Below are 16,630 nucleotides of genomic sequence, written 5' to 3'. Positions count from 1 at the left end.
GAGTGGGTTGCCATTTCTTTCTCCAAGGGATCTTCCAGATCCAAGGACCAAACTGGGTCTCCTTCTTGGCAGGCAAATTCTTTATCACTGAGCTACCTGGGAAGCCCCATAATATAAACTACTGCTACTTAAATACATTCTATGTGTACATGCTAAGTCACTTCAGTCATGTCTGACTCTGTGACCCCATGGACTGTAGCTCATCAGGCTCCTCTGCCCATGGGATTCTTCAGGCAAGAATACTAGAGTGGGTTGCCATGCCCTCCTCTAGGGGATCTTCCCAATCCAGGGATTGAACTTACATCTTTTATGTCTCCTGCATTGACAACTGGATTCCTTACCACTAGTGACACCTGGGAAGCCCATTTAGTACATTACTATACACCTAAACTACATTTTGACCCTCATGGTTTTCACTCTGAGGCAATTATTACTTATACCTATTTTACAGCTAAATAAACAGGCTTGGTAAGGGTCAAGTGACTTGCTGATATTTCTTACCTAGCAAACACAGAATTACTTGAATGAGATTCTGCATATTGTAAAGCAGCTATGCTTACCTAATATGCCAAGTATGAATTTGAAATCAATCCTGTTTTTCCTGGCTTGTTTCAAAGGTGGTGAATGTTAAAGGGTAGAAGAGATATTTCTTAAACATTCTTTTTGGGAAGTAGTAGATAGAAACACTTTCACTCCAATATCCTATTCTCATCTTTGACCTCCAAAAATAAAGACCATTACTTGGAAGATAAATCATGTCCATAGGAATGTTTCTGAGTAATGGTGTGATGGTTGAGTGCAGATTTTGCCTGCACAGCAAAGGGAATTCAGTAACAGAGAACATATTTGAGGGATGAAGTTAATAGAGGAGAATTTTGTGGAAGAATTTTATTTTAAATTGGTCCCAACTCTAAGCACAGAGCTTGTAGAGACTAAGAGAAGAGAATCTGGTATCCTACACAGATGAATTAATATCATATATAATCACTTACACTTAATTTCAAGTAATTTACTGAAGCAAAATATTCTAAAATACAGATTTGTTTCACAGATTTCTAAATATGTTAGGCCTAAAATAATTCCACTAGGCTTCCAAAGTTCTACTGATCTTACCTAAACTTGTTTGTAGCTTAGTTTCCTAGTTTTTAAATCTGATATCATGAAGCTAAGGCATCACCTTACAAAAATATTTCTCCAATAATTTTTAAACTGAAATCACACCGCAAATTTATTTTTAGTGGTGAGGAATTAACAGAAAATACTTCAGATGTATTTCAGATCATTTCAGTTTCTTTTACATATTAATCACTTAGGTCAGCCCTTATTTTACAGACAAATTAAATGTTTTAATATAGTCAGAATGCAATATAAGAAAGTTTGTCTTACTAACAGAAATATCATTTACTTCACCAAAAAATAGCGCTGATTTTTTAAATTTCATGTATTTTCTCTAATTTACATCTTCACTATTTATACGTCAATCAGTGAGGTTGCACATGCATTATATTTCAGTAATTCACATTTTATTAAAACATTTGTATCATTTCAGACAGGATCTTAAGATAATATTTAATTGCAATGAAACCAAATGCTAGGAATGAAACCCAATTCTAGTTTAGAGTGATCCATTCCCTAAGGTGTTTTGCCTATCACTGATTCATGTCTGTCACTCTTTGATTCACTTAACTCAAGCTGTAATACAAAGGTACCACTGTCTATTATAATATGATGTGCTTAGTTGCTCAGTTGTGTCTGACTCTTTCCAACCCCGTGACCCATTTGCTGACTGTAACCCGCCAGGCTCCACTGTCCACAGGATTCTCCAGGCAAGAACACAGGAGTGGGTTGCCATGTCCTTCTCCAATACATATGGCTTTAGGTGTTAAAAATAGGAGAATTAAATCATTAATCAGAGTACATCTTTATAGGGTATGATCCAGTAAATTACACATCATAAAAGAAAAAAAATACATAATCAGGACTCAAATCAGACAGGACATCATAAAGTGTCAAACATGTTGCCTGAATTTTTAAACTCGACCTGTTTTTTAATGAGCAAATACTAAAAGAATTAAGAAATGGGTCCCAAATAGGGTTTGGAAGTAAAAGAAAATTAATGTGCTTTGCTTATAACTTTTCAAACCATGAGTCTCCAAAGAAAGAAAGGGAAATGTGAAGTTAGAAAGGATCTGTGAGAGTCTCCCTCATCGTCATAGTCTATAAAGATTATTGCATAACCCATCACGACTGAAGCGACTTAGCAGCAGCAGCAGCAGCAGCCCAGGGAAACAGATCTAACAATAGATCTAATAAAAGAGGGGCTTCCTAGATGGTGCGGTGGTAAACAATCCATCTGCCAATGCAGGAGATGCAAGAGACATGGGCTTGATCCCTCAGTTGGGAAGATCCCTTGGAGTAGGAAATTGCAACCCACTCCAGTATTCTTGCCTAAAAAATTTCATGGATAGAGGAGCCTGGCAGGCTACAGTCCATGGGATTTCAAAGAGTTGGACAAGACTGTGTGACTGAGCACACTACTAAAAGAGAAGACCAGTGTTAGCACTTCTATAAACAAAGTATCATTTTCAACTCATATGCCTCAATATAATTTGAGAATATCTTTTTCCTTTTTAAGGAGTGTCCTAAACAAAACTGAACCAGGCAAAAAATATCATCCATCAAAGCCATGTAGATGGTGTGCTAAGTCGCTTCAGTAGGATCCTAGTCTTTGTAGTCTCCCAGGATCCTTTATCCGTGGGGGTTCTCTAGGCAAGAATACTTGACTGGGTTGTCCTGCGCTTCTCCAGGGGATCTTCTGACCCAGGGATTGAACTCGTGTCTCTTAGTCTTCTGCATTTGCAGGGAGGTTCTTTACCACTAGCACCACCTGGGAAGCTTTATAGATGGCAGACACCCACTTCTCAACGTCTTGGCTCCTCTCCACACTCACACACCAAAACATAAAAAATAAAAATGTAAAGCTCTTCTCAGGGAGCAGAATCCATGAATACAATCATAAGGAATTAATGACTTCAGTTTAAAGGATTTGCCCTTTACAAGCATAAAAAAAAAAAAAATGCCTGCAGCTAAAGGGATATATCACTACAAATTTTTCTATTTAAAAAAAAAAAAGAAGAAGAAGTGCAAGGAGATTTCAGCATTTCTAGCATCCTCTCTCACTCAACTTCTGATCCAGACATCCCTCCAAAGCAGCCTGCTTTTCTCACAGGGCACATCACTTTTCTGATTTCCCCTCAAGGTTTTCTTTCGAGGTGCTCCTTTGATGCCATGGAAACAAGCTTGGTCCTGAACTCAACCAAGTGACCTGGACCAAGGGACCTATCATATTTTCTATCACCCCATGTAGCTATGTATCCTTGGGAAAGCCTATTGCCCTTCTAAGTGACTCAAATGCGTGCTTTTAAATAAGATTAGACGTGCTTCCAATTTTCTTCAAATTTACTACTGAATGCTTCAGTGCCTTCCTGATCACTAGGGGCATCCAAGGTCGAACAAGGGCAGCCTCCTGAAGGTTGATGCACATCCATTATGAGAGACAATGCCTGTAAAGCCTGCTGTGATACATAACAAACTTATACAAGGAAACGTATACACAAATATACACACATATGTGCCTGATGTGTGCATGTGATATATTAAAATCACATTTCTTGTAGGGTAGCATAAAGAATGTATCAATGGTATACTGTTCTCATGCTCTTCAACACAACATTTAAAATTACCTCAGTACATGTAGTGGCACTAAAAAAAGAAAACAATTTTAGCTTCAAATAAGGGCCAGTTTATTGATTTTTATCATACTGAATTCAGTTATAGAAGGACTTCATTAGCATTCATATGTATGAAGGCAACTATAGAAGTTTTCCATCTTTCCTTAAACCACTTCATACAGAAATCATTAACTACGTGTTAACTGCCTGCCACTATCGCTCGTAATGCTTCTTAATATTTTTTAATAATTATGTAACTTTTCAGATATTATGTCATTAATCCCAGTTTTATTTCAACGTCTCAAAGGTAAGTGCCTGGTTTTACAGCTCTCTATCCTCCCTGAATATTTCTCCCTTATGGCAGAAAGCGAAGAAGAACTAAAGAGCCTCCTGATGAAAGTGAAAAAGGAGAGTGAAAAAGTTGGCTTAAAACTCAACATTCAGAAAACTAAGATCATGGCATCTGGTCCCATCATTTCATGGCAAATAGATGGGGAAACAGTGATAGACTTTATCCTTTGGGGCTCCAAAATCACTGCAGATGGTGACTGCAGCCATGAAATTAAAAGACGTTTGCTCCTTGGAAGAAAAGATGACTAACGTAGACAGCATATTAAAAAGCAGAGACATTACTTTTCCAACAAAGATCTGTCTAGTCAAAGCTATGGCTTTTCCAGTAGTCATGAATGGATGTGAGAGATGGACTATAAAGAAAGCTGAGCACTGAAGAACTGATGCTTTTGAACTGTGGTGTTGGAGAAGACTCTTGAGAGTCCCTTGGACTGCAAGGAGATCCAACCAGTCCATCCTAAAGGAAATTAGTCCTGAATGTTCATTGTAAGGACAGATGCTAAAACTGAAACTCCAATATTTTGGCCACCTGATGCGAAGGAGCTAACTCATTGGAAAAGACCCTGATACCGGGAAAGATTGATGGTGGGAGCAGAAGGCGATGACAGAGGATGAGATGGTTGGATGGCATCACTGACTCAATGGACATAAGTTTGAGTAAACTCCGGCAGTTGATGATGGATAGGGAGGCCTGGCGTGCTGCACTCCATGGGGGTCGCAAAGAGCTGGACGTGACTAAGCGACTGAACTGAACTGAACTGATCTTGCTGAACCTGATTTTTAAAAGATACTCAAGAAATATTTGTAGAATATGTACTTGCTTTGATCCCCACAAGTTTATCTAAAATGAATAAAGAAATTATGAGAAAAGTCTGGTCAGTGAAAGAACTGAAAATTGTGTATATTCTACCTAGTGGTTCGTGTGCTGTGCTCAGTTGTGTCCAACTCTTTGCGACCGCGTGGACTGTAGCCTGCCAGGTTCCTCTGTCCATGGGATTTTTTAGACATGAATACTGGAGTAGGTTGCTATTTCCTCCTCTAGGAGATCTTCCTGACCCAGGGCTCAAACTCTCATCTCCTGCATTGGCAGCCAAATTCTTCACCACTTAGCCACCTGGGAAGCTGTACCTAATGGTTTCGTTTCATTATATTAAAAGATTAGTAGGCCAGGCCTAAATAAAAAACTATGATTATACATTAATCCTAAATTTGTCTATTTCTTTTCACAATAATAAAATCATCACATTGTTCTAGCACTATACTTTATATTCAACAGTGCAATCTCAACCACAAATCTATGTTACCATCACAGTACCTACATGTACCATGTTTTAACACTCATATGATTCATTAACAACAACAACAAAGATGAAGCACAGAGAATTTAAATAACTGGCACAAATCAACAAAGTTTCAAGTTAAAAATTTAAGTCTTGTGGCTCCAGGTTAATTGTTTTTTCCTTAAGTGACCATATTTTGTACATAGGGATGATTCTCTGCAGTAGGAAATTAATTATAATCAACTTCAAAAGGCAAGACTAAAATTTTCAATTGCATTTTTTTAATTGTAAAATAACTTGTTAACCTAGGATCATATAAACCACAGTGAAGATACACTCTATAATATTGGAATAGAAGTAGAAGAGCTACTTAAGAGAAGGCTATAATGCTACCAAAATCATTTAGAATGAACTCATTGATTTTTACACTGAAGACTAACAGCTTCATCTGTAGCACAAAGAATTAACCAGTCTTTTGTGAATGACTAACTTGTCTCCTCTGAGAAGTGGTCATCATTAAACAACAGAATGTGAACTAAAGAGAGGCTTCTTATCGTGGGTCTACATGATCAATTAAATGGCTTTACAAAATATCTACTGGGGCTGTCTTATGCTAATTAATATGTGTCTGGCACATGTTACCAAGAAGAATTTTCAGTATAGATGGAATGCTGAGAAAGAAAAGGTGTATTTTATATGAAAAAGAATTACTCTGTGCCACGGCCTCAAGAATCTAAGGCTAGAGTGATTATTTTTCAGAGTTTCATCTCAAAATTAGATAATGGAAGACACCAGAAGCTGTTTCTCTGAAGGTAAATTGCAACATAAATCTACATACATGGATACACATATATAAAGTATGCATTGTATATATTTTTATTCTTTTTTTTCCCTTTCTTTTTTTTTTTTTTTCTTTTTTACCTCCTGATGGTAGATGTCCAGGATTCTCTCCAAAGACAACTCTTCAAAGTACAGTTTGTCACACTCATCAAAGTCTGTGCTCACGGTCTCAGGGTTACAATTCACCACCACTGTCTTCTTGCCAAGCTGACGCAATGTGCGGATACTGGAGACAGCACACCAATCAAATTCTACACTGCTACCTACAGAGACAATGAAATTGGGGAGAGGAGGGAAGAGAAGCCTGAAGTTATAACACAAAGAGAAGTACAAATATATTGCCAGTCACTCAAGGCTAAGGAAGCTAATAGCCCTTTCAATTCAATGTTTTTCCCAAATAGAAATGTCAGATCTATTGATATTATGCATACTGGTTCCTACTATACTATTATTAGGAAAAACGGGGACCATTAAACCACAACGACGGGCTAGCTTGCTTTGTATACTAAGTTCTGCAAGAGGTAATCTCAGTATTTGGAACATTCAGAACCTCAAAGTTAATGGATGAGAACTATAATAATAATCTCTACAAACCTCATTTACTGAAAAGAAACTCAAAGTGAACATATTGACCTCAGCACACACAATAAAGTTTGTGATCAGAACACTTGAGTTCTTGTTTAAGTCCTTCCACTTACCCTGCTGTCTGAGAGCCAAACCCAATGATCCCTGAGGTACCTTGCAGCTCTGACATGTCTTGATTGATTGGAAAGTCCTGGCCTTTCCAAGCATATCCTTTTAAGCTTGGCAAGGCCACCCCATGCAGAGTGAGTGACCTTCTAGGAAGTGATTTGATGTATAATAATGGCCTAAATGGCCTCAAAATATCACCTCTACTGAGATGCCATAGAACTGAAGTTCAGGGATTTGTACTAATCCTTTGCATTAGGACTTTGTCTCCTAAAAATGCTTGTCAGCATGATAAGTTGTCCAAATATAGTAGCATGTTAAATCTCACTATCAATTAAGTACACACTTGATTATTGGCTCAGCTAATCTTTCTTAGACCCTAAAGCAATGTAGAATGGTTGCATAAATTAAGTGAAATTTGAAAAGGAAAGAAGAAAGGTTTAGAGAAGGGTAGGTCCTGGTGAAGTTGTCCAGGCTATTTAAGCATAAGATAAAGTGGCAAAGGTATAAACGCTTTCAGCCTACTTTAAGGTTTGGCCAAAACTTGGCAAACCACCATATCCTAAAACACTTAATTGTAAAAACTGTAATAAACTCTATGTTTAAAATACATTTAAATCATATGTTTCATCATTTCCATATTAGAACACCTTGCAGAGGCTAGATGTTAAATATATTTGCTAAGAAATATCTACTTAAATATATACTTTGCAACTGTAATAGATCTTGATTCATTATTAAATATCTAATTTTAAGTGACTGGGAGAAATACAACAAATTCTGGTGAGAATGTTTTAATTAAACTATGTGATACTCTTCCTGGGTCCCAATGAGATGAGCTCTTTGCATCTGATGTCAACCCACATCATATGTTAAGTCAGACATTGGATCTACAAAAACGATTACTCTTTTATGTATAAAGTTATTGAGCAAATACAGATCTTTGTGAAAAATTATACAGAAAGAGAAAAAGTTAAAGTGTAATTCACTCCCCAACCCCAGTAAGAGGCTAAGTTTAGCTCATGAGAATGAAAATGAAAAAGGGATAACAAGATAAAAGGGAAGGAGATGGAATTTGTGGTTGAGACCTACATTTGAGCCCTACTTCTTTCATTTGCTGGTGGCTCAGACGGTAAAGCGTCTGTCTACAATGCGGGAGACCCGGGTTCGATCCCTGGGGTGGGAAGATCCCCTGGAGAAGGGAATGGCAATCCACTCCAGGACTATTGCCTGGAAAATCCCATGGACAGAGGAGCCTAGTAGTCTACAGCCCATGGGGCCGCAAAGAGTCGGACATGACTGAGCGACTTCACTTCACTTCACTTCTTTCATTTAATAGCTGTATACATTGGGATACATAGCTCTGAACCTCTGTTTCCTAATTTGTAAAATTTTTATTTTGATAGCTTTTATTTTACATAGTTCTTAGAATAATGGAATTAACATATGTGAAAAGTACTATATAAACTGAAAAGTTCTATGTAAATATAAATTATCACTTTACCAATGTGATATGGACCACAGCCCAGCACCATCATTCCATGATCATCAAAATTGATATCATGCTCCTAAGGGGGAGAAAAAGGAAGATGTGGCAATTATTATGTTATTATTCCCTCTAGTTTAACTGTATCATGCCTTTGAGTGTGTCTTTATCATTCTTTCTTTTGTTGATATGAATCTTCTATTAGTCTTTGGGAATCCAGAAGTATAAAATGTTATATAAACCCTACTTATTTGTAAAAAAATTATTCAGTATTTTCAATTAGCCATGAGAAAACAGTATAATTTTATGTTTATGTCACCAGTCTTTTTTTATTAATTTATAATGTTGTGTCAATCATGTAACCGTTATCTTTATCTCTCCACTTGTTTTATTTCATCATCTTAAGGCAATTCTTAAAAGACTGAGTACAAAAGTACATCATTACATTCAATTCAAATGATGTCATTTTTATTTACTAAATATACTAGTAAATAAACCATCTACTAAATGTAGACCCTTCTGTATTATAGAACTTTGGCAGTTCCTACCTGACCATTGTAGGTAACATAGAGGTAGTTTGTTACTGATGGGTATTCTGCAGCCAGTGTATCAATCTGAAAGAGAAATAAATACATACATAAAATAAATACATACATACATGTGGATTTTTATTCCCCTTTAATACAATTTTTTTTCAAGAAGATTGTGGATTTTTTTTGGTTCTGCATTCATATTCTTTTAATGCCCATTTCTATCAAATATAAAGAAAAGAAAAATGTATGTATCATCCAGTAGCTTTCTAATTATAGAAGTGAGAGCAGAGAAAAAAAACAATATGATTTAGCTATCTCTTGGGCAATGAATGACAATACACATTACAGAGTATCAGATTACTATGTATTAGCTCTCAGGAACACAAGAAAATGCTCATTATAGTCAACTGGTTACCAGGAAAACTTACCCAACCATCTGTCTTAAGCAATTACAAATAAAACCTAAAATCAGAACAAAATGATCTATATATATATGGATGTCTTTGGTTTGCAGATTAATGCATAGGACTGAAGTTACCTATGGCACTGCTCAATGGGATGATTAAATACCACAAAGCATAGACAAGTAGGGAAGGGGACTAGATCTCATTGAACATATTTGGGGAAAGTAAATCAATTCAGCTCTCAAGGGCCAGGAGCTCGGCTTAGTGAGCAAAATTTTGGGGCCAACAGGGCAAAGTAATGTAAGGCAAGTGAGAAGGAAGAAAGATAATAATCGCTGAGTAGGAAATATTTGGCATCAAGTCCCAGACCTAAGGTTATGTGTGTGCCCCCTGAGCACACAGGGAAAAGCCAATGATTTTAAAGGACAAAAACCAGCTGGTGGTACTTTAAGCCAAAGCATCTCTTCTCCTAAAGGCCAAAAAGAATCACAACGGTACACCTATGAAAGTTCTAGTGTGATTGTCATGAATACTAGATGAGCTCATTATGCCCAGCCCTATCACAATGAATACTAAATGGATCATAATGATAGGGCACTTAAAATAAAGTATTACCCTGTAAAAAGTCAGTGCCAAAAGAGATAACTATTCAAGAGAGTCAGCCACTACACTAGGGCATTTCAAGCCTTTCTATTACACTAAGGATTTCTCTTACTACTGATATATTTGCACATGGGTCAAAAAGTAGAGGAGAGGTCATTTTAATTTTTTTTTCATTCAGGCCAAGAAAATCATGTTCTCACTCTTCCTTCTACATCCCAATTCCCCTACATCCTTTCCCCTTTAAATCATAAATCAATCCTGTTCTGAATAAAATAAGTGACATCATGCACATCAGATGAACAAGTAAATTCACTTTCAAATTCCACCTCTTTCTATTAAAAATGGCTCCCGTGATTGGTGCCCATATTTTACCCGTGGAATCCTAGGAAGAAAGAAAAATTCTTTTATTCCTTTACCTGTTTAACCCAAGGATGAATGTTTTTCTTTAACCTCAGCTCTCTTGTCTGGGCCTCAGTCAGCCCGAGGCATTTTGAAATCTGCTTGTCTGAGAACCCAATCTCCTTTGCCTTTTTCAGGGTTTCTTCTGTAATGGACTCACTAGGATTTAATGAAAAAGAGAATTCAAGTTTAGACCAGACACAGTAAGAAGTAGTGAACTAGTCAATTTTGAAATCACCAGTCTCCTTATTTTCCAACTTTCCAAGTAGGTCTGCTAACTTTTAAAAATACACACATAACCCACTAAGTGGTCTAGGCTCTATGAAGTCTACTATTAGCAGTGCCAGCTTTCTCAAACACGTGTTTTCCCACTCCCACATCCTATATATCCTCTTCTCTTCTTATTTCCTGAAAAGTAGCTTCTGAATCCACTGTCCTAATGAAATTGTTCTTTCAAAAATAGTCAGGACCTTCTAAACCCAGGAGGCTCCCTGGTGGCTCAGAGGTTAAAGTGTCTGCCTGCAATGCGGGAGACTCAGGTTCGATCCCTGGGTTGGGAAGATCCTCTGGAGAAGGAAATGGCAGCCCACTCCAGTACTCTTGCCTGGAGAATCCCATGGATGAAGGCTCCTGGTAGGCTATACTCCATGGGGTCGCGAAGAGTCGGACACGACTGAGCGACTTAACTCACTCACTCACTCTAAACCCAGGAGCACTTTCTTAATTTTCATCCTCACAGTCTGTCAGTATGTGACCCTTTTGATGTTTCATTCTTTAAAAATATACGTCTCTGGCAATAATTTGCTTCCCACCCTACTTTACTACAACAACAATTTACTGTTTATTCTCTATGGCTTTTTCCTCCATTGCCTGCTTACATCTGGCTACTTTCTCTCCCTTCCTAAATTTAGCCACTGCCATTGGCTCATAATGACCAGTTGTCCTACATAACTAGTTGATAATTCCCAAACTCACAGCCCCTCCTCCAGTGTCTGACCTGTGCTCCAGGTCTTTATGGGCTTTGAGAATTTCTCTACCTAGGCATCCCAACATGGCATTGGACTGGGTGTCCTCTTCATAAACTATCTCTATTTACTAGTGTCACATATCTCTCTGTGTTGAGAAGACAGTTCTGTGATTTTGATATTTTTTTCCACTCAAACCAGATTTGTCTCCTCACTTTCCCATGATGATTTCCACAGTGTAGACACCATTCACGGTATGTCTCTCACCTGTAACACCTTTAACATTCCCATCACCTACCTGTCCTCTCTCCAAATCCCAGCCATGCCCCATAGGTCAGCTAAAGCCAAAGCTCATCCTCAAAGCCTTCTTAGTCTGCCCTAACCCACATGGATCTTTCTGGACCTTTAACTGACTCTTGTTGGAGCCAGGGGCATAGTTGGAACCATATCCTTTAGCGTGACATTATCTCCTGATATTTTTAATGTTTCTTAGTTTTTCTTCAGTATCCAGACATTTTTCCTGCTAGATTCTAGTTCCAGGAGGGCAAAGAAGATATTTGTTTCATTTACCAGATTATTCCCAAAGCCTAGCTCACTGTCTGGCTCACAGACAGCATTCAATAAATATTTATTACATGAATGAAGGAAACTGTAATTCTAGAGCTTTTTTACTTTACAGGAAAGAGAAGCAATTAAAATACACTTGTAACTAGAATTCAAAATGTACACAAAATAATTTTCAAAGGATTAAGGTACAGAAGAATTAAATACTACAAAAAGTATCTCTAACCAAATAGCTGCGGCCAAGCTGTTTCAAGCAGTAGTCGATACAATAAAATTCAATTATAACAGTTTGATAGTCAATACAGTGATTTTAAAATATAAAAGTTTTTGCCAGAAGATGTAATAATAAATAAAACGTTTTCATCAAAATTCTAATAGAGTATGGTTGAATTAAATCTACAGCATTCTGTTCATTCTATCCTTCAGTTTTCTTAATTTAATTAATTCATATTCTGAGTTCACAGAAGAAAGAATCAAGCTGGTACATTAAATAACTATTTCTCTAGCTTTTGTGTATCAGTGTTAGTTTGGATTTCTGAAGCTTCAGCAGTTCCTAGTCAATTTGCTTTCTCAATGGGACCTATTTTCTCTTCTATCTCTCAAATCTATTATTTCTCCTAATGAATTTAATTTCTTTTTTTCTATTTCATTTTGATTTCTTAAACTTCTCAAGTATTTGATAAGCATTCTCCCCAGAACAACACATTTTCCTGTCAAATTTCTAAACACAATCTACCTATTAAGTATTATCAGTCATTTACTATGTGCCAAGCACTGTGCTAACTAGAACTATGTCATCCCAGACGGCAGCCACTAGCCACACACAACTACTTAAATTCAGACGTTAATTGGCTTAAATTTTTTGAAATTATTCAGAGCCACACTTTCACTACTCACATTTCAAGTGCTCAGTAGCCATACAGGCAAGTGGCTACTATGTTGGACAGAGTAGATTACAGGATATTTTATCCTGTAATCCACTTGTAGATTACAGGATATTTTATCATCACAGAAAATTCTACCAGACAATGATGCTCAAGAAGATACAAAATAGTATTTGAGACGATGTAGCAATAGAGAGTGATTCTGAACATTTTATGGAGAAATAAGCTATGTAATGGTGAGGTCAGAGAATAGAGATAACCATGTGAGTGGTTGCACTTGAGAAATACTATGGCAGCGGAGGGATGAATACAAAGCCATCAAGTAAATTCAAGTTTATACAGAAAAAAAGGGTTGACAAGGCAAGGGCACTGGGTCTGCAATAATGTGAGGAAGCAATGGGCATGGCAGGGCATATAGGAACTTACAGAGGATTTGTTGTTGGAAATCCGAGTTAGTAGGGAATTGTGGATGGTGAAGGCTAAGCAACACTAACTGTCATCCCTTCATTAGTGTTTTAACACTTGGCAAACAAGTGCTCTGTGTATCAGAGCTCTGTCCTATGTGTTTTAATGATAGAGAGATTAAAATAACAAATCTCTGCATTTATGGAGCTGAGAGTATATTACGAGGCAACTGAATTGCTATTTCTCTGATAGCACAGTGAGAGGTGCTATGAGATAAATGCACACAAAAGGATGATGTGGTTCAGGGGAAATGCACCCAACTTCCACTGGGAAGGGCTTCCCGAGGAGCTCCAGTTGGTAAAGAATCCACCTGTAATGCAGGAGACCCTGGTTTGACTCCTGGACCAGGAAGATCCACTGGAGAAGGGATAGGCTACCCACTCCAGTATTCTTGGGTTCCCTTGTGGCTCAGCTGGTAAAGAATCTGCCTGCAGTGTGAGAGACCTGGGTTCAATCCCTGGGTTGGGAAGATCCCCTGAAGAAGGGAAAGTCTACCCAACTCCAGTATTCTGGTCTGGAGAATTCCATAGACTGTATAATCCATGAAGTTGCAAAGAGTCAGACATGACTGGGTGATTTTGACTTTCAGTTTTCCACTGGGGAAGTCTGGAAAAGTTTTACCCAACAGGTGAAGGTGACTGATGAGCTTCTGAGGGCCCTTGAAACACTCAAAGTGATGGCATTTGCTTTTAGTTTTACAAAAAAAAAAAAAAGTTCCAGACAAAAGCAGAGAAAAGATTTTTTGTTGTTGTTTCTACTTGTTTTAGAAATGCATATTTCCACTCTCCTTGCCAAGACTATGTTCTTACACCAATTGCTCACTTGTTTATGTGCAAATGTGCATTCAGGCTCAAAATGGAAATGCTTGACAAGTAAACTATTTTCCTAAATTAAAACTTTGGATGATGTTCTTTTTAAATCACGACTTTACTGAACAGTTTCAAATCATGTTTACCTGTGTGAGGAAAGACTACACATTTTCTCTGTGATCTGCAATCTTATTATAAACACTGGTATGAAGCTTGAGTTGGGTGGAGAAACACTGTACATATAACACTGAGTAAATTCTTACCCATAGATTTTTCTAGATACCTGCCAGAACACTTTCCCATCATTGTGGGATAGCAGTAAAAGGAAAAACTAGCAATAAATAAATAAATCTTTAATTAGACATTTCTTCATTATTGCAAAAAACTACCTGAGGCAAAACCTATATTATGTTACCATATTAACAATCACTTTAACTAAAATGACTACATTCTAACCTTGAACAACAATGATACAGACACACTAAGAAACATGCCTTGAAAAGAACCATCACACCTATAATTATCACTATGGACTAGCAGAAATGCAAGTTCTTCAAGTCAAAAAATAACCAGAAGTAACATAGTTATCTTTAGCCCTATTGGTGAGTCTTTTTATTTTTTTGCTTCAAATGATTTATTTTTCTTATAGTACAGAGGGTCAGTCAGTTCTTCAAAGATTGTGATAATAATTTAAATAAAAATTATAAATAATAGTATTAAACAAACAAAAAAAGAAACCATTCAGATTCCTCAAATTTCTATTAAGGATGCAGAAATTTGCATTTTTTTTGTCTGCATTCAGCTATGCATTTCTATTACTGAAATATGCATAATTCCTCTTATTCTTTCCCACCAAAAAGTCCAATAGAGCATATAAAGACATCTCCAGCGAATACACAGTATTCCTCCTGCACCCACCAAATAAAATTGAACTCTTACCAACAAACAAATTTAAAAAAAGAAAAGAAAAAGAAAGGTTGATTGATAAAATTGGCCCTCTGCATACAAAAGTAAATTGAATTAATTTTGTGTTCAGCTTTGTGGCAAAAAATAGCTAAAACTAACTCAATCATTACTGCTCCCATAGCATCCCCACCACAGAGAGTTTTCATTATTTAAGGGGGATGCTGAGAAAAGCAACAGTAACATAAAATAATGAATAATGAATGACAGAGTTTCAGAATAGGGGTGAAAACTATTTCTCCATAGGTGCCCCTTCAAATCATACCTGGTGAGAGTTCTAAAACAGATGCTTCAAGCTAGACCTGCAAAGTGCATGTTTTAAGCTCACAAGATGATTTTCAGAATATTTTCTTGGTGAGCCAAAAATTGCTTTAACTTTCACTCAGTATTCAAATAACTAGATCAATAGCATGATATTTTTACATATCTTAAAAATTAGGGTGTACTAATTTGGAATGGCATATGAATATATTCATGTTCATCTATTTCAACTTGAATGAAAATCTGGGATAGATACAGTCCTATGGAGTTCAAAGTGATATGTCTTCTATAGGCCAAGAATGAAATCATGGCCTCACTGGTTAATAATTTCGACTCTTTAGACATGTTCATGAAATAGTGCAAAGTACATTGCAATCCTCCTCACTGAAAAAAGAGATGAGGATTCTGACCCAACATGGCAGTTACAAAGATACAGACAAGTTAGATTTCTTCCCATATTGACCAGAGTCCTTATTCTGTGAGGTGTCCCTAACCCACAGGATGACATAGGTGGCTGCTCTCCAAATTTCCCTCATTCACTCTCTCCACTGTATCCACTGCATCACATAAGATTGGCTGGCCTGTCATTACACACTGTAGAAAATTCACTTCATTCCCTACTTGTTCTGGTACAAAATTTTATTTTGAGTTCCATTATAATAAAATAAAAGAAGAGACAGTTTGAAGACACGATTCATTAGCTTTGGGCCAGTGATTTAGATAAGGTTAAACCTCTTCAGAATCAGATACAAGATGAATAATCTGAAGTGAACATAAAGCTCATTTAACAATGTGGAGACTTAGATATATGTTCCTCATCTTCATCAGCCTATGTTGGGCTGCCCTCCATTTTGTCTGCTATAAAGAACTTGCATCAGAATGAGACTTGTTTTTTAAAATCAAGCTAGGTAAAAATTATTTTAGGGACAGGGCTATCATATTCCTATCTTTTTCAAAGGGAAATCTTAATTCGGAACAAACTTAAAAACAGAATAATTACTAAAATAAAGACAAAATTTGAATTTGTAATTCAAAACTATTTTTTGAATCCTCAATAGGAAATGTTCCGTTGATATTATGTTGTAAATTGAAAAAGCATTATAGTAAGTGAGAAATGTGCTCAGCAGAATGGAGCATGTTGCACTAAAGCACACAGGTTTAAAATCTGCACAATAAATAAATTACTCTTCCATTATTTGATATGTATTTGTGTGTGCTAGTAAGTCTTTGTTTATCTTTACTCTTATGAATATGAACACATTAAATCCATATTTCAGAACTGTATCCTCTAAAATCCATATACAGCTTTTCTTTCTCCTAACAGCTTTCCTTGCTTTCGGAGTTCAAGGGCAAACTCTTTAAAGGTTACACTTTCAATATCGCTTAATAGAATCTAAACAAT

At 36.8% G+C, this 16,630-nt stretch overlaps 1 protein-coding gene across 1 annotated transcript in view; it reads right to left on the bottom strand.

Moving 5' to 3' along the window:
• CPS1 (carbamoyl-phosphate synthase 1) overlaps positions 1–16,630 on the bottom strand; it is a 140,392-nt gene that overhangs the window by 39,206 nt on the left and 84,556 nt on the right. Inside the window, exons 22-25 of the mRNA XM_068967575.1 lie at positions 10,335–10,476; positions 8,927–8,992; positions 8,397–8,460; positions 6,284–6,465 (exon numbers count right to left, since the gene is read on the bottom strand). Of these exons, the coding sequence (XP_068823676.1) occupies positions 6,284–6,465; positions 8,397–8,460; positions 8,927–8,992; positions 10,335–10,476 (454 nt within the window). The remainder of the gene's footprint in view (positions 1–6,283; positions 6,466–8,396; positions 8,461–8,926; positions 8,993–10,334; positions 10,477–16,630) is intronic.

The sequence above is a fragment of the Capricornis sumatraensis genome, chromosome 3 (genome assembly GCF_032405125.1).
Source record: "Capricornis sumatraensis isolate serow.1 chromosome 3, serow.2, whole genome shotgun sequence".
NCBI classification, from domain to species: Eukaryota; Metazoa; Chordata; class Mammalia; order Artiodactyla; family Bovidae; genus Capricornis; species Capricornis sumatraensis.
The sequence above is the reverse complement of the archived record's forward strand: the minus strand, read 5'-3'. Positions and strand labels throughout refer to the sequence as shown.